Here is a 25,193-nt window from a genome sequence, read left to right as displayed (position 1 = left end):
CACCTTTGCTCCTCAGAGTATCTTCAGGTTTGTGAAAAACTTCATCTTTTTGATTTTTATTTATTTATTTATTTTTAATAATTACAGGATTTTCCTTGCCAGTAGACAGGTGGGCATTTGGTATTGAAAACAATTTCAACTGACCCAGAAATTTTTCCATTCTCTACAGCTAACCATGAACAACTGAGAAGTCCTTCAGCTGACAACTGATCTAGCAAAAATCAAGCATACGTAATATCCAAAAAACCTTTCTCAAAAAGGAAACTTTTCATTACTCTTTGGTTGACAAGGATTCACAACCCATGTATAAAAATTCTAAAAAAAAAAATCCCAATTACAATTTACTGCTAAGCACACAGTTCCACCATAAAGCCCTCTCTAGTCAAAACATCTGTTCAGTAAGGACTCTGACTCTCTGTTTGTAAGAATACTCAGGGGGAGATTATGACTCACAGTGCCACACAGTTCATTTCCCTCTTTCTCTTCACTATGTCAGGAGTGATCTGATTATTTAACACAACAGAAAAACGTGGTTTTCTAAAAATTTTGAGAGATTAAGACAACAATATCCCACTGACCCTGAAGAGATACTTCGCACAAATAAATAAAGCTCTATCAGTGTTTCCCAGAATATGCTGTGTGCATTATTTCCCACAGAGCAGTTCACAGCAGAGGCAGGGGAGAAGGTGAAACTGAGGTGTTACATAGCACAGTAAGAGAGGCCCCAATCAAAGCAATCAAGGCCAGCATATAGCCTATTATTTGCAAACTAGCTATGAACAGTGAAAGATTATTGCTCACAGGAGCTCATAGCACCTATGTGTTATTTTCAACTAAATAATAATGGCTTTAAAATAACCCTTACTTCGTAGGAGATGAAAGTCTTCTGGCCTCTCAGTGGTGAGGGCTGCTATCACTGGTATCATAGCATCATAGTCGTCTGTCTTCTTGTAAGTTAACAGCGCTTCATAGAAATGGCTGAAAGTGCTTTTGTCCAAACTCTTTTTCACATCATTGAGATAGGTAGTCCTGAGGACCTGGAGTTGATCTTTCGTAGAGCCTGAAGCTTTCTCAGGATCTTTACTTGGAGCTTGACCAGCATTATCCCCTGAGAAACAAAGAAGACAAGATGAGTAGGGCTTGGGGGAGGAACTGAGGCAAACAGGTGAGCCTTGATTTCTCTCGTATCAATTTCTCTTTTCCTGAATTACTCCAGAGGGGAGTTCTAGAGGGGTTTCCTGAATTACTCCAATGTAGTGAAGTCAACACTGCTTGCATAGTCAAATGCCCCCCCTTCCAACCTGAACTTAGGCAGAGCCAAGACCTGCTCCTGGCAACAGCAACTGGGCAAATTAATTCTTGGGAACCCTTTTGGTGTATCTGGGAGTTTCTGGATCTTTGAGATGGAGAAATATGCCAGATAGTCACTTTGGATGAGAAAAAAAACACAGAGGATGCTGTTCTTGGAGGTCAGCAACAAACCATGTTTTGTGCTACACTTCAAAGGAGTAGAAGCATTTTCAACAAATGGCCTGGCACAAGGGCAAGTAAATTTGACAGCAGCCTTAAGGAATAGATTTCTCACCTCCTATTACTAAAAGGAGAAAAGATGTCCTTTCCTCCCTCCCCCCCAGCAGGAAAGCATAATGTCAAAATAGAATAACCAATCCAAAATTATAGTAAAAGAGATAGCACACGAGCAATGTAGGAGTACAAGAGAAGATATGTGCAGCTAAGAACACCCTGCTAAACTCCAAGTTGACTTCTGTTCCAAGTGTCGGTCCTTGGATTCTGATATGTCTTAGTTTTGAAAAAGTTCTGTTTCACATATATGCATATATGTAAAGGCATGTACATGCCTTACATACAAAGGCATGTACATATGGATAAAATGTATTATAGGAAACTGATTTAAATTAACCAATCACATCGTCTGGTATTTAAATATTTGTTCTCAACAGATCATGAACTTTTTAAAGATGGACTTAGTTACGTTTCTGGAAAGGGGAAAAACACGGGCGTGAATTTTATAGTCTGTAGCTTCTCACAGTAGCATAACCCACTTAAGGAGTGAATCATAGAAATAGGACATACATTTATTACTGTTATTTTTTCAATTACGTTTATTTTTTCAATTACACAAATTTCTGGGAAAAATCAATCTCACAGACCTCAGGGAAAAAAAAGCACAAAGGCCCTATTTCATGCAAGTGTTCTTAAAATTCAAAAGCAAAACAAGGAAATAAATCAGAAGAAACAACATGGCTTCATACATCATACATGAAAAGCTTTTAAAGCCTGCCAGGAAACATTTTTTTTTTTTTTTTTTTTTATTTACTTATTTATTCTAAAAAGAAAGGATTAGGCTTTGATTATTCTTCATTCTTTAAAGAAAGACATCTAAGCTGTCCAGCTATCCTACTCATTTCCTTATGAGAAATACAAAAAATTCCCAGCTGTTCTTAGGAAGATCTATAATCAAATGAGAACTGAGCCTTTGACTTCAAAGGTAAATACTGGACAGTACAAGATTAGAGGGATACATGCAGAGATTATGTGCAACTGTGAGAATATATTTGCTAATCTCCACTTCTGTAGAAAAAAGATTGTCCATATGAGGAGTGTACACATTACTGATAACAAAGCAGGAACTGTTTCTTTCTTCATACCTGGATTCACATTGACCTCAGCTAAAATTACATTCCTTAAATGACTCTCATTCACAAACTCTGGACAAACAGGAAACCCCCAGCAGTCTCATGCTCAAAGCGCCCTTTCCCTCACTGAGATATGCCAGGTCAGTCTCTCATGCAAGTTTCTGGTTTTAGTTGGTTTCTTTCATGTTCACCTTATGAGCTTTTGTGTTTGTTTTGCACAATCCTTGCTGAAAGCTCTCAATTACCATAATTTCTATCTGCAGACTAAGAGCCACTATGCTTTGTGAACACAGGAAACACTGGTTCCCAACAGAATTTACAATATAAAACATAAAAACACGATACCAAGGTAGTGCATGTTATTTAACATGAAGTGTACCTGCACTAGTCAGTCCTGTTGCCAAGTGAAATCCTCCCTGGTTCAAGTGGAGTCCAGGGTTCAGCTGCGTGTATGAGTCCTTTGAGAATGTTGTTTTCTGCTGACTCTTTTTTCCTTCTGTTAAATCAAGCCAGTCCGTTAACAGTGAATTTAGGGAAGAATGAAAACAGAACAATGTATTTCAAAGTACATTGCTTTGTGCTGAAAACACTAGGGGATGTTGACACATTTCTTTGCTAAGAGGGGACGAGCCAACACCCTGCTTTTTTAGCACCTTAATGTTTCAGGATTTCAAAAATTTCACAAAGTTTTGAAACCCGCAGACTAGATTCAAGATCTAAACAGATCTGCCAAAAGCCCTTTTGAAATAAGATGGCATTGTTACTAACTATGCAGTAACTAAAGCTCAGGCATCTGTATATGCTCACGGGAAGGTGGGTAAGAGGATCATGCAGAGCAGACAGCTCAAATTTTGATTCATCAAAATTGCTTTCCACCCTTGCGTATCTATGTAGTAGATGCATCTTGCTCTGTGGTTGGACATGGCCCATCAAAGGATACAACTGCACAACACTGAATCAAGCTCCTCACCTATTTTCTTTGCCAGTCTCTCTCTCTCTTCCTGCAGGAGGCTGTGTTCAGGTTTGTAGCCACAGCCCACTCCAGTCAGACTGCAACATGCTTCATCAAACTGTTTTTTATGTTGAGGTCGAACAAACTGGTAAAATTCTTCCATTAGAGAGAGGAAGAGGAAAAAAAAAAGAAATAAATCTACAACAGGTAACAAATGCTACAAAAATTTATGACAGTAGGACTCCTGGGTTAGGTACCAAGAAAATAAAGTGTAGCCAAATAACAAATCAGCACAGTTAAAAAGCACGTAGAGGTCAATTATAGTGCAATCATCCAAAGAAGCAGTAGGTAATTAATTTTTCCAATGTAAAACGGAAGTAGGTTACTTTTCAGTGAAACCGGTAATTGCTAGAAAATGTCGTAAATTACCTCATAAGCTGTGGGGTCAAAGTGTCTGCTAGGCAGGTAGCAAAAAACAGCTGACATATGTCACCTTGCTCCACTGTAAAACACTTACTAGCCAAAAGCCTAAACCTCACTGCAAGTCAAATGAACTTTAGATTTCACGTGCCTAAAGCTTTTGAAAGCTTGACTAGTAAGACAGGCAAATTGGGAAACAGACTGTGGCCACTGTTAGTACTAAGAGCTTGTATTTAGCTTCTCATTTCTTAACCTTAAAAGTTAGCCTTAAATAATTTACAAGATGAGTAACTATTTTATTTTTTTAAAGATGAACAAAGTCACAGAAAAACCTGTCCATTTGCTTCTATGCACAGCAAACAACCAATGGTACTTTCAGATCTCTTCTCACTGTCCTCTCCTGTTTCCTTGCTAATTACAAGATGAGTAAATAATTTACACTCAAATCTTACTGTGCTGTTATAAGGAAATTTTCTGTAAAGTAGAAGCAAGAGAGCCGGAATCAGATGTTTTATTTTAAAATATTTTTTAAAAACAAAACAAAAAAAAGTCCCTACCATTCAAAACAAAACCACAGAAACAAATGAATGAGGGAAAATTTAGGAAAGTTTTGTCAGACTCATTAAGCAAGAGGATGTACAGAAAACTTCCATTATTCCTTTTGACTTTCACAGAGCTGGCTCCATTTCGTTCTGCATTTCCACAGATCGAAATTATTTCTAATGTACTAGCAGAAGAATTCAAATAAGCCAGATAGCTAAATTATCCTGAACATAGCAGAATGACAGATTTCATCACTTATTTTAGGACATAAACAACACTCAAAGGTGGTCCTCAGTAAATACGCTAATCTTGTATGGGTTGCTAAGACATTGCAGGTCACTAGAGTAAAGTCTTCTTCAGAGTTTCACTTTCCTATTGCAATATATGCACTATTCTCATGAAGCATCATCTACTGAAAAAGAAGCATTAATGGGGTAATTGACTTTCAGTCAATAAAAGCATTGAGTTTCCAGCTTCACTCCATAACAACTTTCCATCTCGTTTTCTCAAAACCTGAACAGCCATGCTCCAGTACTCTCCTCTATTCAAAAGCTGATCATTCTCAATTTGATAAAATTGAGAGAGAAATGAAAATTCGCAGAGGAAACACTCTGTTAAACTTGAATAAATGTTGGTGGAAGTCTAGTTCCTGTCAATTCAGTCATCATGGAATAGCTTGGGTTGGAAGGGACCTTAAATATCACCTAATTCCAACCCCCTGCCAAGGACAAGGACACCTCCCACTTGATCTGGTAGCTCAAAGCCCCACCTAACCTAGCCTTGAACACTTCCAGAGAAGGGGCATCCGCATCTGGGCAACTTGTTCCAGTACCTCAATGCCCTTGGAGTAAAGAATTTCATCTGTATATCTAATCTAAATCTACCACCTTTTAGTTTAAAGCCATTACTCCTTGTCCTATAACTACAGTCCCTGATAAAGAGGGTGATAAATTAGGTATTGGAAGGCCAGACATTAGAAGCCAGGAAAATACTAGGTAAACCTGTAAACTATCCGTGCTTGTCCAGATCACTTATACTCATCATTATTTAATAGAAGACTTCTCTAGATATCCTGACTACTTAATTACAGCTTTAACACTGAACCCTTCTGAATGTGTACAGCCAACTCCTGACAACCTTCAAGACAAAACTTCATCTTACCTCCTTCCCTTCCAAATCACAGGGATTAAACTATTCTTCTTTTAGGCTAAGTTCAAAAATAGCATAAGCTTCCATTGAATATATATTTTTTATTTCAAGCCTCTCAGTATGCAAACTAAGTCATAATAATTAGACTGAGAGTGTATTTTTTGTTTGTTCTGAGAATATAAAGTGATGAATGCTAATGGTTATTGCCCTAATTGACGTGTACTTCAAAAGTAAAATGGTTACTCATGAAATGCACAAGTCTATTTGGAAGACAAAGGTCATGTCATATAAACTTACTAGGGATCTTGTCATACCTCGTAACAAGATGTGTTTTTTTTCATCCTCAATAAAAAGGGAAGTCATTTGAGACAACATAGCATTGAAGTCATCTGTCTTCTTGTAGTGCTGAAGAGCCTTAGAGAAGAGATCATAGCTTTGTTGGCTTAGGGTCTGCTTCACTGTTGCAATGTACGATGTAGCTCTGGCTTTCTTTGGCTCAGTTGGGTCTGCTATCTTACCAGCTTCCTGCAAAGATGGGAAGATTTTTCAGTAGACATGATGACAAGAGAAACTACTCTCACACGAATTCAGACAGAAGCAACAAATTTACATTCCACAAGATTCTTTAAACATTTGATAATTTAGGGAGGCAGAAGACATCTTAAACATGAAGTAATAACTGTGTGCCTTGGACTACACACAGAACAATGCAATGCTTTCAACTAATATACTACTGTGTCTCATGAAATATTTGTAGTCATCCAAAAAAGCATCTATCCATGTGGCATTCCCTGAAAAAAAAATAGCTTCAGTGCCACAGAATAAACATAAATCTAACAGGGCCTGCCTCCTCTAGGAATAAAATTAACCGAAAAACGTAAATCTCTGGCTATACAAAGCACGAGATTCAAAGAATGGAAGGTGTTTACTTATTTCTGTTCCTCTAAAAATTTCTTTAAGACACTACAAACACATGCAAGCTAGATTGCTGTCTAGTATTGGGAAACATTTTTGTTCTATAATAACAAGCTGCAGGGACTTGAAAGAGATTCAAAACAAACCCTTCTTTATGAAAGAGACTGCATCATAATGCGCTTACACGGTTTGAACATATACACCCATGACCCTTGACATGCATCAGCCCAAAAGAAATCTCACTGGAGCAATCCTCTGAGGCACGAGTGTATTATTTTCCCCAGATGATTACCCTACCTATTTGTAAAACATTAGTCCCTCTAACAACTGTGAACGTTCTTCCATGAGGGAATGAAAAGGAATGCTGTTATACACCTACTCCACTGACAAAATTGACTGCTTCGGAGGAATGTTTCCTAGAGAAGGCAGCCAAGACTCATTTCACAATTCTATTCTTAGGAGAAGCCTTATTAAGAGAAACGAGATGTACTGCAACCTTGAGGGCTGGGCTGATTCATCGTGACATCAGATAGCAACAAACTGCAAACACAATCTTCTGCGAAGGTGTTTCCTTTCTCACACCTTGGATACCATCCGCCTCAGGATCTGTGAATACTTTTATGAGTGTTGGATGCCAAGTGACTGATAGCCTCTTTGACAGAGAGAGCGCACCCAGTTAGGACAGTACCTTGGACAACTACTGGCATCCACAATCACCCAGGGAATCCTCACAAATTTATCATGGCTTTCAGACAACACGATGCATCATGAGTTTACTGTGGTGTCTCAATCCTCTTTGGAGACAATGCACAATAATGCACAGCTGTAAGCATAACGCACAACAATGACCCACCACAGGTCGTGTTATTGCGTAATCACTTACCCAAACAAAACGGGACAGTTATACTCTTTGAGGTTCCAACATCTATAAAAAAGAATGAACTAGCCACCACACCGGGTCAATGGGAGGTGATGTTTGCAAGGTAGTCACAGTCAGAGCAATTCTTTTATCCTACTAACCCTACCTGAACCTGTGCTTGATTGGACCTGTGATGTCCAGACTTGAGAAAGAGCATGACAAACAGATTTCAGATGTGCACTGATGAATATTTACAATTTGGAGAAAAAATGTAATTGTTTTGGAATCAGCGTCAGTCTACATCAGTCATCTGTCTGCCTGGAAATTTGCAGTTCAAATTACAGCATTCTGCAGATCAAAAGGATGGCACAGACACATGAAAATACATACTGGATTGCTGACTAGCTTTATTTTCTTCCTTCCTCCTTTTTGCTCATCTGTTAACCTCTTCTCATACTGTAGGGAGAGTGTTGACAGACGCTGGGCCTGCAGAGATTAAAAAAGAAATTTGACAAAATTGCTTTTCAAAGTTATTACCCACTTAATTTAGCCATTTCTAGCACTAAAGCTTGTTAACCCAGCCTGTAACACCATTTAAAAGTGAAACAAATCAACCTAAATCATTGCAACAGAGCCTGGGACACTCACCTCTCTCTGGAAAGCAATCATACACTGGATGCTTCAGCAAGAGGGACCAAAAGAGAGCAAATTAAAAAAAAAAAAAAAGTTGGTCTTGAGGGTGCAGATTCCTAATGAAGCAAAACTGGACTTAAGGCTAGCTGTTTCAGCGTGGGCCTGGCAGTGTACACAGTGTGTTCCTGATGCCTCACATGCTCCTTCATTTTCCTGCCTGGAAGTACTTCTCTTCTGAAGAAACCCTGCGTCAGGGTTCCTGGGATACTAAGAAAAGAAGCTTAAGCAGTCTTGGAAAAAAATATCAGGGCAGATGGGATAAGGTAGTATTAAAAACACTTGTGGTTTGACCAATTCTTAGTGCTCCCCGTTCCCAGCAACAAATAATTGCACTTGTACTGCAGTGACAAGGAATATTGGTATATATGAGGCTCTAAAAGATGAGTGGGCATAAGCAAGAGGAGTGGAATTGCTTAACGGCAGTCTCCCCAGTACTAGCACAAGCCGGTATCAACCACATTAAAAGCATTCATCTGAGCAACAGATAAAGCTGTGGGATAGCCCCATACTGCCAGTTGATTTCTCCATACCTGTTGAGAAAGCAGGTAGTATTATCAAGTGATTTATTTCTTTGCTCTTGCCCAGTAAAACAATTTCTTAGTGAGTACGTGACTATCAGTGCATTTACAGAATAGTGTTCGTTGCTCATTTGTAAGAGAAACCAGTGAAAAATAACAGTATTCCTAGACAATAGTATTCCTGTGCTCTATTGTGGCTTCTAAATGTCTATTCAGATCATAAAGCTTTGGAGACAAACTAAATTAAACACACCTAAAACAACAAAAACAAAGCCCTAAGTCAGCCAGCAACCTCAGATTTGACAGTTTGTAGAGCAAGTTGCTGATACTCAGAAATACAGCCTTCAGTGCACTCATAACACTGCAAGGATAATGAACTCTAGACAAAGCTGACCAGGGGACGCTCACATTTAAATATATTTTAAGTGTCACGTAATGGAATGAAGAACTGAAATGCAAGCTGCAAGTCAGCCATGCACGATACATGCAGTAAGTCACAAAAAGGCCCAGAGACATCTTTTTAATCCCAGACTACACACAGGCTGCATCGTTAGTAGTACGATGCAGAAGAAATACTGCTTCCACGAGGCATATATCAGAAGGGAAACTGCTCACGGGAAACTGTCGAATCGTTCTTTGAATGGAATCAGAGACTATTTCTTGTATTTTGATTTGAGATGACAAAGGCTTGTTTTCTTAGAGGGCATTTTCCCCCTCCAGGAAATTGTTTCAGAATGATAGCAGCTTGATTTCCATACTTACGGATACAGCACAACCTTGATAAAGGAAAAAAAATGGTAATACAGACTCTACGATGGGTGGCGAATAAAGATACGAAAGAACACCAGCCATGGTATCAGTCCAAATCCAGTGGTTAGTAAAATCAGCTCAACACAAGACTTGTAGAATGAAATCTGGCTCCCTCAGAGGCATCAAATCAGCACCACACGCCCCAGATCTCTGGTGCCGGTGGTCATCCATTTAGATGCAGCACAGGATGACACCCCAGTCTTCTGCAAGTCACAGCTGAGTAGTAATGCAGTATCAGAAGGCAGACACGAGCTGACTCACTGTCAGGCTGTTAGGACCATCAATTTATCTGACTTGAGGAAATCCTGAACTAGACCATAAACAGTACAGCTGTGTTAATAGGACACTGGATCTGAGTGACCCTAGAGATGTGTCAAGCTTTCCAAAGAATAAGTTCAGGTGTCCATACCATGTCATGCCTAGGCTGCCCACGGGTGATGAATCTGATTTCTCATCAGCTGCACACAAGTAAATGTTTTCTGTTCCTGTTTCTCAAAGCTTGTACATCCCCCCTCTGTTTTGAACACATCCCTTAGGGCTTTTTAGATATTCCTTAGACCCCACACTTTCCCTGAAGCAAACTGCTTAGGTATGCTGATCTAGACATTTCTGGAGTCTAAACCCAGTCATCAGCCAAACCAAGTGTACAAGGCAGCAGTTAACTACGCTGATAGTAGTCAGGCAATACAGAGCTACCACAACAACTGCAAACAAGGACTTCTGAGAAAGCAAGAACACAGCTCAGGTGGTGATGTATCAGAAACCCCAATCCAAGAGGAAAGAAATCAAACAGTGCAGATGTTTTCTTGGTCTTGACGCAGTAATAAATTTCTCATTTTGAAAAGAAACTCCACAAGTCTGAAATATTAATTTTCTGAGACAAATAAAAGATTGTCATCTGAAAGTACAAGTAAATACATAAATACACACTCTTATTTTTTTTCAGTTCAGTATCTGGTCAGACACCAAGTACTGACACAGATTCCACCCAGGTGGACCTGCATATTTACCAACCTCTTTGAAGGCTCTTTACTCTCCCGAGAGCATGGTAAACAGGAATCTAAACGGTCAGCAGTTATGGAGCACAGTGCAAGTGTGCACTTGTTGGCCCTCCAGCTTAATGCAGCAAGAAACTGATTAAGCTTAATTATAAGAACTTGCAGTTTCTAGTGCTGATTATATTGAGTTTTTCTTAAAAGAGGGTTGAACTGGTACTTACGTTAATACCAAATCCATTTTGCTTTAGAGCCTACGATTTTCACTTATAATTAAGTATTTTGTTACAGCATGGTCATTACCTCTTCCTCTCCTGGCAAGCCACTTTCCTCCTCTGCAGTTCCACTGCTCTTCTCATTGCGCTCCAAGGCATCCAAGAGCCCAAGACGTTGTTTTCTAGATGAGAACAGTTTTTCTTCATATTCCATGCACAGGCTAGATGCTCCATCTCCACTTACTGGCATTACTGCATAACACAGATGACAAATAAACTTTTTCACGTTATCTCTGACATTTTCTTTGATGTAACAATGCCTCAAAATCTTATGTAGCAATCCACAGTTTGGTGTTACAGCTAATCAGTGCAACTGAAAACCCATACTGAAAGAAGGAAAGCAGCTTTTTTCCCCTCTATAACATATTCCAGCTTATATTTGGAGATGGGTCTACCAGTTGTGTGAAAGGTAAATTGTTCAGCAAGTTCATCTGACTCGCTCTGCAACTGCACAATACATGGATTCAACTTATGGGAAGAAGCATAGGTGCACTGTTGGAAATTGAGGGAGAAAAAGGTGGTGGCCAAGGTAACTCCTTTTCAACGACAGTCTGCACTCATATTTGGCTTGGACGTAATGAGAAATCTCACACTCAATCTCACAGTCAATAACTGTTTTGGAACCACGGGTTTAAAAACAACTTCATTGTTCTGTTCAGAAACAGGGAACAAAACAGAGCGGAACATTCTGAACAAATACCTGATACAAGAATGACTATTATTTTGCATTAGCTTACCACAAATTTTGAAACACTGTTTTCCTTCAAGGCCAACACCCTCTTTCTATTTTCTTAGCTGTGTAAGAATCATTTAAACAACAGGTTGGAAGGTCGCATGAAAGTCAGTGTTAGTCAGAACAGTTTTCCAGTTTTTATTTTTAAAAGTATCTATGATACTCCAATAAATTCCTCTTCTGCAGGACGCCTACTCAGGGCACATCAGCCTCCCTGCTCTGTAGTTGCAATAGGTTCCCCTGTTTCCTAATGCCACGCTATATCCCTTCTGATCAGACTCATACATTGGTCTTTGAGCCTTCCTTGCTTTGTCTTCCATTCCAGTTTTTAGTCCCTTGCTCCTCCTTTTCTTTTTTCTTCTGTTTGTCTTAAGGCAACAACAACAAAGTGCATTTGTGAGGACCCAAACCTACCTAATCTTTTCCTCTTCAAACTGGGAACATGGTCATCCAAATTTTTGGCTTTTGCCAGGGAGAGGATCTGCTCTGATGAAGTAGATGGTGCCAGATCATTTTCATTGAGAAAATCAGCAGAGCCAGGAAGGCATTGTGGCTGGGGTGGGGGCATCTGCAAGCAGTTTACAAAAATGTTACAATGGGCAAAAGCTACTCTTCCACACCACTTTGCAACCCAAAATCTCAGCAACAACCTGAAGGCATCTCTTTTTTCCCAACAATCTTGCTGTCAAGATTTTTTAAGCATTCTGGTTGACGTGTTTTTGATGACAGGCTCAAATAACTATAAGGTGACACACACAGACGAAGAGTAGCAAGCAGGCTTAGTGCTAAGTGACTTGTAACAGAAAAGGGGTTGTGCCACTGTTGAAGAACAATTGCTTCTTAACACTACTCCTGCAACACGGCCCCTTCTGGCAACGCATATTGGGTTGTCGTTTTTACGTACCACAAAACTCCTGTTTATGATCAGAGAAGATCAACTCATCCAAAATCCTTAATCTGTAATTTATTATTTTGAATAACATTTCATTTGGCTAAAGCATCTTCCAGGAAATAATCCAAGTCTGTTGTGAAAAATTAAATGTTTATTTTAGTCTTAGTCTCCATTTGGAGAACAAAGAATTCCCTGTTCTGGCTTCCAGCCCATTTCTGGCTATGCCTTTCTCCAGTGCATTAGAAAGTCTTTTACAAGGATTGCTATTTATATCAAGGAACTACTACTGAGAAGGAGAGCTTCTTAATGCTAATGGAGAAATCATAATAGTTAAGATGAGCCAGTGATGAAGTGTAATAACTGCTGAGTTTGTCTCACTCTTTACACCAGTCAGCTTAGATCTAAATTTAAGGGTTGTCAAACCCTTAACTCTTTCACATATATGCCTTCTCCCAGAAGAAGGAATTTTTTTTTGATGCTAAAATCAGTTTGGTATTTGTATGTCATCCAGTGAAGGCACTGTTTATTCAGGAGGGACTGGAAAAGGAAGTTTTTTTTGTGATCTAACCTGAGGAGTTGCACAGCATGACCACATATCCTGTCACAGGTCATTCTTGGAGGAAGATAACGCATACCTCCCTTCCCGTAAAGCTTCCAATGCAAGACGATGCCCCAAAGAAAGGTTGTTTAGCAGTAACAAGTGACTCCTTCACATATCTCTTGTCTTAGAATTCCCAGTTTCCAACATTACCAATAAATCCATTATTATTATTATTATTTTTGTTTAAAGATACTTGCAATTTCTTGAGCAACACGGAAGAACGTGGAGACACTTCTGACTGCATGCCCGAAGTTGTCATAAACATTCACATAAGGGCGGACCCATGAAGGCAGCTTGCCTCTTACATCGCTGGTTGTGAACCTGGTAGGATTAGAAAAGGAGAGAATTATTTGCCAGATGGCCTAAATGAATTAAACAAATTCAAGATCATGGTCCAAAAAGACAAGAGAGGAGCAGCAAGACAAAAGGGATTGCAACAGCGAAGTAAATATAATGGAATGATGTCTGCACTCAGGAGAAAAGGGCTTTGTTGATAGCAGGTACTATGCAATGACCCAGTTCGTATCTTTTGCCATAAAGTCTTTAAACGTGCAACAGGATTACTGAACTGCAACATGCTCAGTATTCCCTGTCAGGCCTCAACACTGAAGGCTGTCAATTGAAGAATTGTTGTTTCAGCAATATAATCTTTCCATATTTTCCTCCTCTCCAAAACTGCAGTTCTGGTATCTGCCTTCTCAAATGAGAGACGGAGAAAATGTAAAACTTAAGTGGCAATCACACGATTTCCAGTAGCATGGGGTGAAAATCTAACTCTTGCCATGCAAATTTTGGTTTTTATTTTAAAAGACTTACAAACAAATTCAGCAAGTTAGCTTGTTTTGCAGTAATACCGTTAAGCTCTTTCTGCAGCTCCAAGATAGTATATTTTGGGAGCAGAAGATAACAAATAATTGAACTGCTTTAAGAAAATAATCATCTTACCCATTAAATGAAGTCATTCAACTACTTATGAACTGTAGCCTTCTCCTAACAGTAACCTCAGCACATTTACATACAATATACAAACACATTTTGGGTTACAAAGATATTGATACATTTATATTCCAGAACCAAGGTTTCACCTGTGGTCACACAGGAAAATAGCACCATAGTCCTGGCGATGTCTGATGACCCTGCCGATAGCCTGATTAACAGCCCGGGAAGCTTGCTGATTGTACCACTCACGCCCAGATAAATACTGCAATAGGTGGGAAAAAGAATTAACATTATTTACCAGGTGAAACATTCTCCATGATGTACAGTTATTATTTCCTTCTAAATCACTAAAAAATATATCAGTAAGATCTTCCGAGCAATCTCTAAAAGCCTGGGAAAGCCAAATACTTTGCCTCAAACATCACACCTGGCTTACGGGACACAGAAGACCCAACCAGTAATATACAGCTCCAGGATATATTTAGAATGTGATGCACTGAGAGCTTTTGTACTCCAATAGACTGACCGTATTATTTAATACCTAAAAGCTATCTTGCAGGATAATATACTAAATTTATAATGCCATTCATTCTTATGCCTGAAGCAATACCAAAAAAAATAACCCACAAACAAACCAGACAGCACAAGCATTTTTTCTTGCCCACCCTCTTTTTGGTTGAAACAATTCCCTCAGAAAGCTGCACGGATGACATACACGCAAAGACTTCATCTGAAATTTTAATTACAACATTTTTTGGAGCCTGTATTTGATTGCAACCATGTCAGTGGAGACAGAATTTGGAACCCTTAACATTATCAGAAAAATGTGAATATGCTTGTGACAGACTCCCAGGGTTGTCTGTTTTGATATTCACGGTCCCACAAGGCTGGGAGGATAAGAAAAGCCAAGTTCCACAGAGGGAGAAAGAAAGACACAACAAACCTACAAGTAGCCAACAGTTAAGAACTGCTCATCATTACCTGTGCACCCACACAGGTTCTTTTCATTTCATCCAGGAACTGCATCTTTAAAACAACTCTGGGCTCCATACAAGGAGGAAATGGAAGCCCAGTAATGATGACTCCTCGTCCATTTACGTCTGCGAAGTCCAAGCCTTCACTGGCCTGAAAAGAGTGTTTTTAATTACCAACAGGATTTGAATTGACATTTCAGAGATGTTCAGCAGTTACGGGCCCTTTATTCCCATTATATTAAATTCCTAGCCAAGTGCAATACATCAACCAGATTTTTTGCTTTTATTACCAGGACTTTAAACTTGGCTTTATCCTCTAGGAAGCCCTGAATTATACTTCTGCCAATACCATTAAGGAATGTCTTATTCCTGGATAAGTAGAACAGCCCTATTCTACTTCTGTTTAAACATTCCATACCCTGAATTGTTACCAAGATGGAATAAGAACATGGTTAATCTTCTTTGACATTAAAAATGAACAGAATCATTTCAAAGCAGTAATGGAAAGTTACCAGAAATCTGCTCAGAAAACACCAGATTCTAATTTCATATTCACCAGATGTGCTGCTTACATCTGTACAAGGAGTTGTCGTCACTCATGGCCTTGTGCATGCTTATGTCCCATGCCTATGCTGCCAAACCAGTGAACAAAATCAGAGTTGAACAGACAAAAATAATTCTGGGGAAAAAAAGTTGGTTTGTTCTTCAGCTGAATCATTTTCCCATCTCATTTACCACGCTGCACAAACAGCTGTGGTGGAGTGTAATATCACAGATGGATGGGGTAGAACGACCAACTCTAGTCTGCTTAAACCAGCACAATCAACAAAAAGAGAAAGCACAGCATGCACTGCCATCCACCTGGAGCTATCAATTTTATCACATTCCCTAAACTAGTAAGGCGACTAGAGCAACTGTCCCAGAATCTCCTCTTTATGAAAAGGACTGGTTTTCTAGGATTCTTTCAGGAAAGCGAGAACAGAAAAAGTTAGCTAAAATCGACTGTCAACATAGAAGTTGAGCAGCAACGTCAAAGGGAACCTTGAAGTAATGGCTGAGAAGGGAGCTAGTTTTCGGTAGCTTTTGACAACACAGCTCTTTTGGTTTATCTTCTCAGATATTTCCAATTTTGAAGTTATACTATTAACTCTCTGTTTACAATAAACAAAACAGTGCACTACTGAAAAGCACGATCTCTTCAAAGACTCCATTCCTCTGAGGGTGACACTGTATTGTTGGAAGGACAGTAGAGACCATTTACTAGAGTCCCAGCAAAAAGAACAATAGCTTTTCTGAATTGATCCAACAACCACTTTGATGAAAAGGACTGAAGGTTCAAAAGATGTTGAGTCAAGTTTCTTTTGGTAGACAGCAGGCAGCAGCAAAAAGACTCTAGGAGTAATTTGTGACTTGGCAAATATTTCCACTGGTATCATAGATCAACGTATCAACACTGTTAATCATAAATGAAAGGTCACTGAATACTCCCTGGGGACCTGAACATACTAAAAATTCCATCTTGAAAACTGAGCAATACTTTTTAGTTTTCAGCAATGTTGTTATAACATGATTGACTGCTGTTTTTTCTTTTAATCCTCTTCCTAAACTCTTGTTCTCATCCGATGAGTCAAGTTTGCTGTGAGCAGCCAACAGGAAATGTATCACGATGCTCATTCCCCTTAAAGAACTCAGAGGTGTATCCCTTTGATAAGAACAGGAAATAAAACATACGTATAATGACATAAATTTGAAAAGGCCTCAGGGCATCCCATTTTTCTTCTTGTTGTTTTTTTTTTCCCACATATAACTACAGTCACACAATGCAAATGTTCTTCTTAAATCCCAAATGACATCATGTCCACTACATAATCTGATCTCAGATAAAATAAATTCTCATTTACATTACCTTTCCCCGACATACTGCAAAAAAAGCAGCTCCGTTGGACTTAGGACAGACAATTTTATCATAGTATGCATCCATTACCTAAAAGATAAACTAGTTTAAGTAAAAATGGTATTAACATTTGCATCTGTCTAAATAGAAACCTGTACTAGGTAAACTTGACTTGTCCACCAGGATGTGAAATACAATTAATTTGACTTAGTACCATTTTGTTTACTTTTACTAATTGCAGATATGAGAAGCCATTTGGTCATCAAAACCTTTATGTTACAGTCAAATCTAAAATGCATATGGGGATACACAGAAGATGGGTATCAGATACTTCTGATAAGAAGGTAGACTATGACTGCCCTGTGCTCCTACAAATCCTTGAATAAAATCAGCAGACAAAGCAATTCAAGGGTATTACTCTTAGAACCAAATAGAGCAGCTATCAATAAACAAGAATAAAGCAGGGAAAGTGTGGAATTTTCAATAATTTAGAAAGTTAGGACAGGATCTCAAATAATATTCAACAGAACATGATTCACTAGCAAGCAGAGACCACGAAAGCAGATAAACATTTTTTTCCCCTATGAAGAAACTGCATTTTAATAAAAGTCAGCCTATAAAACTAATGTTGACCATGAGGTTAGAGAGAGAAAATCCATAAACTACAGCAATCTAGGTCAAGAATCTCCTTTAACAGTTCACTAACAGGACAAAATACTTGAGGTACCCTCAATACTGGTTCAGAGAAAAATCAGAACAAATCCTACCTAGCATCTTCTGGTGCTACTCCTATTTTTGCATTATGTTATGTGTGTCCATCTTTTTAGCAAAGGAAGTTGTCCAGAATGTTCTGTATTCCAGTGTTTCCAAACTAAACCTCTTTTATTTAACTTTGAATTCTTTCCTTTAGAAACTGTTTTTATTTTATGGAGCAAGGAAAATTCTCAGAAATTTGTCTCAAGGGTAATAAATATCTGTTTGGTCTCTTTCTCTCTCTCTCTGGGGAGAGAGCTCTTGCATAAACATTAGTACCAATCTGCTACTTAAAAACATCTTTAATCACACAGGTACTGCACAAATTAATAAACACCCAAAGCATGACAAGGTGGGAAGAAATGGTCCACAAACCAAAGATACCAGCTACTGAAGTGACAGCTTTCTACTATGTCAATTACTCAATAAATGTGCATGTTTGCTGCTGTTACACATCACTGGATTTCAAAGGAAGACTCTACCTTGCACAATTAGGTGAAAGAGTAAAGGAAACATGAATAGAAAAAGATATAGTTCAAAGAAGCTCTTGGAGCATTTTGATTTTTTTCTAGGAACATGCGGTTAGCACCTAAGCACATGATAGAGAAGGTATTTAAATATCATAATACCTTGTGGAAACATTACAGGTATGTAATGCAAATTACCAACCTCTGCAAAGCTTCCTTTATACTTGGGTTCCACAAATATTGGCTTCACTTCTTCTATTCTTTTAGCAAAATCATGCTCCTGTTAAACAGATAATGAACATATGAGAAACGCCCATGTGAAAGGAGACTTATACCAGAAATGACCATGGGAAAGGAAATGGTCAGGGGCGGTCATCACAGATGCCTCTCACCATCTGTTCTGCTCTTGCCAAACATGAGGAGATGGGTGCAGAAACACACAATTCTAATGACACCGGGAAAGCAGTGGTTTTTCACAGGTGGTGCAACTCAAACATTACACTGAACAGAGGTCCGTTTATTTTCCTTCCAACTTGCAAGTTCCCAACACTGACCTCTCAGAGACCCACCCATTCTGGGGTCAATTCACTTTTAAAAAATTTGTTATGATATCTTTGTCCCAGCATTCACTTTTAAGGAGGAGGAGAGTATAAAGCAGAACTGTTCTGTCAAATCTCACTAGAGACGCTCAAGTCATGAACAAAGCAGTTTAAAAAAAAAATTACAGTTCCAATGGCTACAAATTAAAAACAAAGATTCATCCTGGGATTTTTATTCCTCTCAAAAGCTGAAACACTTGAACAAACTATAATTTGGAGGTTTAGTAAAAAGTAGCGTGGTGAAATTAAGTGAACTCTAAGACCAGATCAGACAACGTACTAATGTATTATTACTCCTTACTCGGACTTTTTACTTTCTGAATTTAATAATTACTTATTAACAAAGAATTTTGAATGAGCATTGTTAGATAGCATAAATACAAATGGTCTGAAGTGTGCAACTAAGTCACCTATAGACAGACAACAATTAACATACTCTCCAATATTCCAAGCTCTTATCCATGACAGGATATGATGGGAAGAACACCAACAGTCCATGAGGTACAACTCGCACAAGATTACCTGCAACAAGATAGGGAAACGTAGAGTTCAAAGCAGTTTTCTCCTGGAACAGAGAGCACAGACTGTGCAAGAAAAGTAGATCAACAACATGGCTTCTCTCCATAATCTTTTCTGCTTCCTTGACATTAAAGTTGGTGTATTAGAAGTTAAATTAAAAAATAAATAAATCATTTCAATAACCTTGTTGTCAAGGTATAAACTTCAGATTTTGTTGTTGCAAAAGTCAGTGTTACAGGTTTTCTAAAGTGTAGCATTAACAGGATAAAAGATGTTACAAGTACAACAAAAGCCTAGACAAAGAGATACAACGTTACCTGCTGTATTTTCAAATGCAACAGCAGGACCTATTTTCAGATCTTTAACATTTCAGACACCTTCCAATAATTTTCTAGAAATGCTGTACAACAGTCTGTTTCTGAAATCCACACACCTCACTTACCAATTGTTTTCCCCAGAGAAGATAAATAGTCCTCCGAAAACCTACAAACAAGAACAGTCAAGTACCATCATTGTATTTCCTCCTCTCCATTTTTTATGCAAATTTACTTCCTGATATTCATCTAAAATAGCACATCCATACTCCCAATCACCCATGCCAAACACACGGTATTAGTAATACTGGCTACACGATGCTATTACTATAAATTTTATCCTTCGCACTGAAGATGATCTAAGCTTCAATATTCAACATCTTACAAGTTGAAACGTGCAGCCATACAAGTTTTATGATTAATACTAACGTTAGGAGTGAAAGTTCTGCCAGAAAAGTCTGTAGATGCTCTGAAGCCTGACTACCATTACAGCTATTAAAAATAATTATTGGCGAACTAGGTGTGGTGAGGCTTGGGGGGGCAAAAAGTGAATTTGGTTGCTATGGTTATTGTTTACTGGGGGTATAAGCAGAGTGAATCACTTAATGTACTGCTCTACAATGAGTAGGATTTATCTGTTTCTTCCAGTCCTGACTAAAATGTCACCTGTTCCCTCATGCCTCTACATTTTTTTCTTTTTAGTTCCATGTAAATCTGCGCACTTTTTTTTTTTTTTTTTTTCCCAGGAAACTTAAATATGCAAGGAAAAAAACCCACAGATTTATGTTTGCAAGAGCTGTAAATACGAATATCACCAAACAGCTGCTGTCAAGACACACCTAACACTGTGCATTCCCCAGCCATTCCCACTCAAGAGACAGTATCTTCAACAAATTAAATGAAACATCATGATAAGATTCTGAAAATGAAACAGACAGTCTAAGGGTTTTCCAGACTGCTGCTGCTTCTCTGTGAAAAATCAGTTATAATTGTTGAGTCCCTTTCCACTTCTGTGGAACATTTGGGATTTTTTCCCTTTTTTGCAGTAAAAACTTTAGATCCATTTTTGGATTTCTCCATACTGCTGAAAAAGAGCAAGTCAGGCCTGCAGCAGGCAAAGTTACAGAATTCTCAGGCAGAGTTTTAGGTATAATGTCGAAACTGGAAGAGATTTATGAATGTGATATTTTAAAAAAATAGGAAGAAAATTAAATGGAAGAACACGTATATCACACGGAGGGAACTATTCTCATTTCAAAGTACTGTAGAAGGATGACAACCCTAAATACAGTACTGGCTCAAAGGCCATGTCGCTCTTTAGTAACGTCAGAGCGCAGAACTGTCTAATATGTGCAGCAAAGCATGAAGCTACATCTTAAAATGATATGCTGAGATGCCAATGAGATCATTACATTATGGAACAGAAGTCAATATACAATGAACTTATATACTCTGGCATTTCTCGCTGGCAGCATTTTTATTTCTTCTATGGAAAAAGCAAAAGCTGCAGAAGAAGAAGCAGTTTATTATGAAGAAAAGAAAGACATGGGCAAAATGATGAAAGACCAGAGAAAAGAAAGAAAAAATGATGAAAAGCTTGACAACAATTTGGATATCTTTTTCTTCAGAAGGCACTGCAGAGGTGGAGACTAATCATGACAACAAACTTTAAATACAGAAATAGTTGTTGCAAAGGCCAGCCATTTTTCAAGTCAATTAAGCTTTCAGCAAATAAATTTAGAATAGGGATTCATGTCAGCGAGTGTGGGCTGCTCCGTAACAGGAATGAAGGTGGCACCTGAGCACAATATGAAGGCATGCAGGGCAGGGGCCCTGCCACACTAACAGAGCAAGGCAAGCAGGAAAGACTCAGAGGGGGGAGTAGTTAGGCTCAAATCCAGATCATCAGGCAAAGTCATGGTGATGGGGAAGGTCCAAGGTCAAGCCAGGAATGGAAGTCAGTAAGCCAGGATCAGGTCCAATGACATTAAGTGTCACAGTCCAGTGATGGTGAGAAAGGTCCACAGTGACAAGGAGGACAAGGTCAGGAAGTCAATCAGCAAGTCAGGGTCAGATCAGTAGGGCTGACAGCCAGGTGTGGTTATGACAGAGCTGGAGATGTACTTCTACAGCAGCGTGGGCATGGACCGAAGGCCTTGGACTGAACTTAAGTGGAACTCCTGAGCCCACGCTCCACTCCTGATCTGTGGGTGGAGGCCCCTCAAGGCTGATCAGGGCCATTAAGGACTCTTAGTGCACTCAGTGCCCCGACGCTCAATCCCTTCCAGCCTTCCACTTCTAAACTTGCTACAGTAGTGGTTAAATGGTGTTGTTATTCAGCACAGTGCTCACCCAAGAAAACAACTGCAGAGATCACTTATTTCACTAGAGTCTTCCTTCAAGAACCAAAACTGTAAGAACCCATGACCCCAGTGAACTACGTGGAATCCTGCTTTACCTCCTTTCATAGGTAGAAGTGAGCATGGCTCCATCAGGTCCTTTGGGAATGATTCCAACCCAGAGCTGGTGTTTATCAATAACATGAGGATTCTCCAAGATAACAGGAAAAGGGCTGAAGAAAGAGGAAAACGAGACCCAAGTCATACTCACTCTATGATTCCCTACTAGCTACCAGTGCAGAACTCTCAGAAATACTGAGATAAAACAAAAAATCATGAGTTCAAATGATGCTTTTTCAGTACTGTAACTGTTCACACACCTAGGTACTTACATCTGCATTTCCATTGTAAATGATGAGAGTGGAGAGAGAGTCCCACTAGTAAGGATAATTGTCCTGACCCCTTGTCGAACAAGATCATGCATGCTATATCCAGGACTGAAACACCAATAGCTTAAGGTCTTTCCTGTATCAAATAAAGAGAAAACACTAAGAAGCAAGCCTGTATGGAGGAAAAATCATGAATATGAATTAGTCATATTATAATTCACGACTAATTCTATGGATATAGCACACAGCAGCATCTGAATTTCTAAAACTAAAAAGACCAGCATATGAAGCTAGAACTCCAGATGTATGTGTGCTTTGCTTTGCTCTTTTCAAATTTAATTATTATGGCAATTCACTAAATAGTTTACAAGATCATTGCTCATTCACACCTTAAGTAGATTACATTTTAGTCAGAAGATTGTTATAGAAAAGACAGAGCATCAGAGCATTCTGTCAGCAAGTAATAGGCAGATTGAGTAGATAAAACTACTTCATCCTCCATCCACTGATCCATCTTCTGCTGTCACTGACAACTGGAAGTGGAAGCATGGTGGGAGAACTGCAGAATACTGGGATAAAGGACAAATGACTGAAGTTACTCAAAAATACTTCCACTCTTGCACTTGGTTGAAAAGAAATCTTTCTCCATCAGGAATTTCCAAAGGCTAAGAAGTTTTCACATAGTCTTTCCATTTTCTCACACCCAACTACCAAACCCTTCAACTTTTGCTCAAATGTTTTGTGGGATTCGGATATAGAAATACGTGCCACACTGAAAATCTGGCATACTATAAATTATCAACACAAAGGATATAAAGAAAAGCAAGTTAACCCCACTACTGATTTTTCTCATTGCTCATCTTATAGCTGTACAATTGGTGGCTCTGCTGAAAACTTAGCATCAGCTTTTCGGAGACATCCAAAAGAACCAGAAAAGGAAATGATCACCTACGCCAAGAACAAGAGCACACAAATGAAACATTAATCATGCAAAACAGAATCCAAAAGCTAAATTCGGTAAGAAATCCAGTATCCACATATCATGTGTGTGTCATTTAAATATATACATGCTTCTTCCAAAGACTCCATTTCCAACAAGGAGCTGACAGTTTCAGGAAATCCCCAGTAATATGTCCCCAGTGAGTCACTTACTGCTTAGATTTACAAGGGGAGAACATTTATTTTAAGCTAAAGCTTTATCCTCCCATCTCATTTGGGCAAAGCCAGACAGAAGATGTCTATTCATTTCCAACCTGAACCTCCCCTGGTGCAACTTGAGGTCATTCCCTCTAGTCCTATCACTGATTATCTTTCTTTCAGGTAGTTGTAGAGAGCAATAAGGTCTCCACTGAGCGTCCTCTTCTCCAGACCAAGCAACCCCAATTCCCTCAGCTGATCCTTATAGGACTTGTGGTCCAGACCCTTCACCAGATTCATAGCCCTTCTCTGGACACGCTCCAGGACAGAAAGCATAAGAAGTGTCAGAAGCATAAGAAATTCCAGCATAAAAGCAACTGGTATGGGATGGCCTAAAAGAGAACACTAACCACTCACATTTGCCTCACCAGCACTTGATTTGAAATATACTTCTCTGCAACCCTGCAAGAGGACTGCCAGGCATCAATTCCACAGTTCTTGGGGAAGCTGGAACTGCAGTACATTTTTCAGCCTGGTGCTCTCCTATTATGTCTTTAAGGGTAACAATGTTAAACTGTTTTTCGAAGTCCCAATCACTACCAGGAAGCTTGGATGCTACACAAGGTAGATCTCTGCAGCAGCTTGTTCCATTCCTAGTACAAGGACAGTTAATCCAGGGATAAATGGTTTGAGAGTAGTTTATGACACGGTGATTTAGAGCAAACCAGAAGCAAAAGCATTTTATTTTAATGTACAAATGCAGTTCAGTATCACGTTTTTAAGTGGCATCAGTAGCCAGGACAGGTAGCTAGGACTCTGGATGTTTCTAACTATCCCAAGCTATGTCATTTCCCCTCATCAGTCACAATTTATAGAGAATTAGGCCCAAGGGCATCATTTCTATAAAATCCCTTAAAAAGAGATATTCTGAAGAGGTTTGCAGCATTCTTATAGAGTATCCTACACCACTACAGGGAAATGGGATCTGATCAGTCCTGGATGGCCTCTGTATATAATGCAAGTCTCAACACATTGCTATTGTGAATACTGTTTGGATTTGAAAAGCAGAGATATCCATATGTGCTTGCTAGATTACAGAAGAACTGTGTCACTGCTTTGTATCATTTTTGATTGAAAATCCTCCCAATTATGCATTAAGTCTAGTGTTTCTGTTAGCCCTTCCCTGCACACATACTTCGAAAAATCTACTTAAAATTATTCCTGTAACTTGAAACACTGATTGAGCAATACCTCAGGAAAATGGTATCTGCAGATTACCAAACAGCACTTTTTCTGTTCAGAACAGTGAAGGGAGCACTTACGTTGTGGAAAAACTTATGGGGACATTACATGGAAAAAAAAAATCCTGAAAAGCATTCTTTGAAAAAAGTCACTTTTGCCCTTATGAAAGGACTTCTGTGAAATGAATAAATACATTCTCAACAGCATTTCATTGAATAATTAAGTAGATAATGAGGCAAAGTATTTACAAAGGTCCTTGGAGAGTATTCTGTTAAAGAAGGCTTAGGCAAAAGGATCTGCATCTCTCTTCTTTAATCAGAAAATCCTTAGGAAATGGTTTATGAATGTTTTCCAGACAACTATTTATTAACAAAATTTAAAAATACATACTACTACTACGAAAACCACAAAGCTCTTTGTTACAGAGCTTCAGAATAAGCCAACCAACTATAGCTCCTCCACTGTATCTGATCATTTTCAACAGAGAACTTTCAATAATTAAGAACTTTCAGTGAATTTACTCATATAAAACCTTTGGCACACATTTTCAGTACCATATTTATGCATGGCTCTTCTTGTAAAAAGGTAGTTACAGCCTTAGCAACACTAGTTTTG

The 25,193-nt window shown here is 38.8% G+C and overlaps 1 protein-coding gene and 1 long non-coding RNA gene across 4 annotated transcripts in view; one reads left to right on the top strand and one right to left on the bottom strand.

The window, feature by feature from the left end:
• The window catches only part of LOC309884273, a 31,305-nt gene extending 10,977 nt beyond the window's left edge, over nt 1-20,328 (top strand). Inside the window, exon 4 of the long non-coding RNA XR_014318589.1 lies at nt 20,218-20,328. This is a non-coding gene — a long non-coding RNA (uncharacterized lncRNA). The remainder of the gene's footprint in view (nt 1-20,217) is intronic.
• Nucleotides 1-25,193, bottom strand: part of RTEL1 (regulator of telomere elongation helicase 1) — a 45,591-nt gene that overhangs the window by 6,251 nt on the left and 14,147 nt on the right. For all 3 annotated transcript variants that reach the window (XM_082773057.1, XM_082773059.1, XM_082773058.1), the window contains exons 17-32: nt 22,203-22,335; nt 21,930-22,043; nt 19,600-19,640; nt 19,075-19,160; nt 18,242-18,319; nt 16,832-16,909; nt 14,933-15,076; nt 14,098-14,213; nt 13,210-13,333; nt 11,934-12,087; nt 10,815-10,978; nt 7,886-7,981; nt 6,036-6,246; nt 3,628-3,765; nt 3,037-3,153; nt 866-1,108 (exon numbers count right to left, since the gene is read on the bottom strand). In XM_082773057.1, the coding sequence (XP_082629183.1) occupies nt 866-1,108; nt 3,037-3,153; nt 3,628-3,765; nt 6,036-6,246; nt 7,886-7,981; nt 10,815-10,978; nt 11,934-12,087; nt 13,210-13,333; nt 14,098-14,213; nt 14,933-15,076; nt 16,832-16,909; nt 18,242-18,319; nt 19,075-19,160; nt 19,600-19,640; nt 21,930-22,043; nt 22,203-22,335 (2,037 nt within the window). The remainder of the gene's footprint in view (nt 1-865; nt 1,109-3,036; nt 3,154-3,627; nt 3,766-6,035; nt 6,247-7,885; nt 7,982-10,814; nt 10,979-11,933; nt 12,088-13,209; nt 13,334-14,097; nt 14,214-14,932; nt 15,077-16,831; nt 16,910-18,241; nt 18,320-19,074; nt 19,161-19,599; nt 19,641-21,929; nt 22,044-22,202; nt 22,336-25,193) is intronic.

This window comes from Aythya marila (genome assembly GCF_965140915.1).
Source record: "Aythya marila genome assembly, chromosome: 16".
Lineage (NCBI taxonomy): Eukaryota > Metazoa > Chordata > Aves > Anseriformes > Anatidae > Aythya > Aythya marila.
The sequence above is the reverse complement of the archived record's forward strand: the minus strand, read 5'-3'. Positions and strand labels throughout refer to the sequence as shown.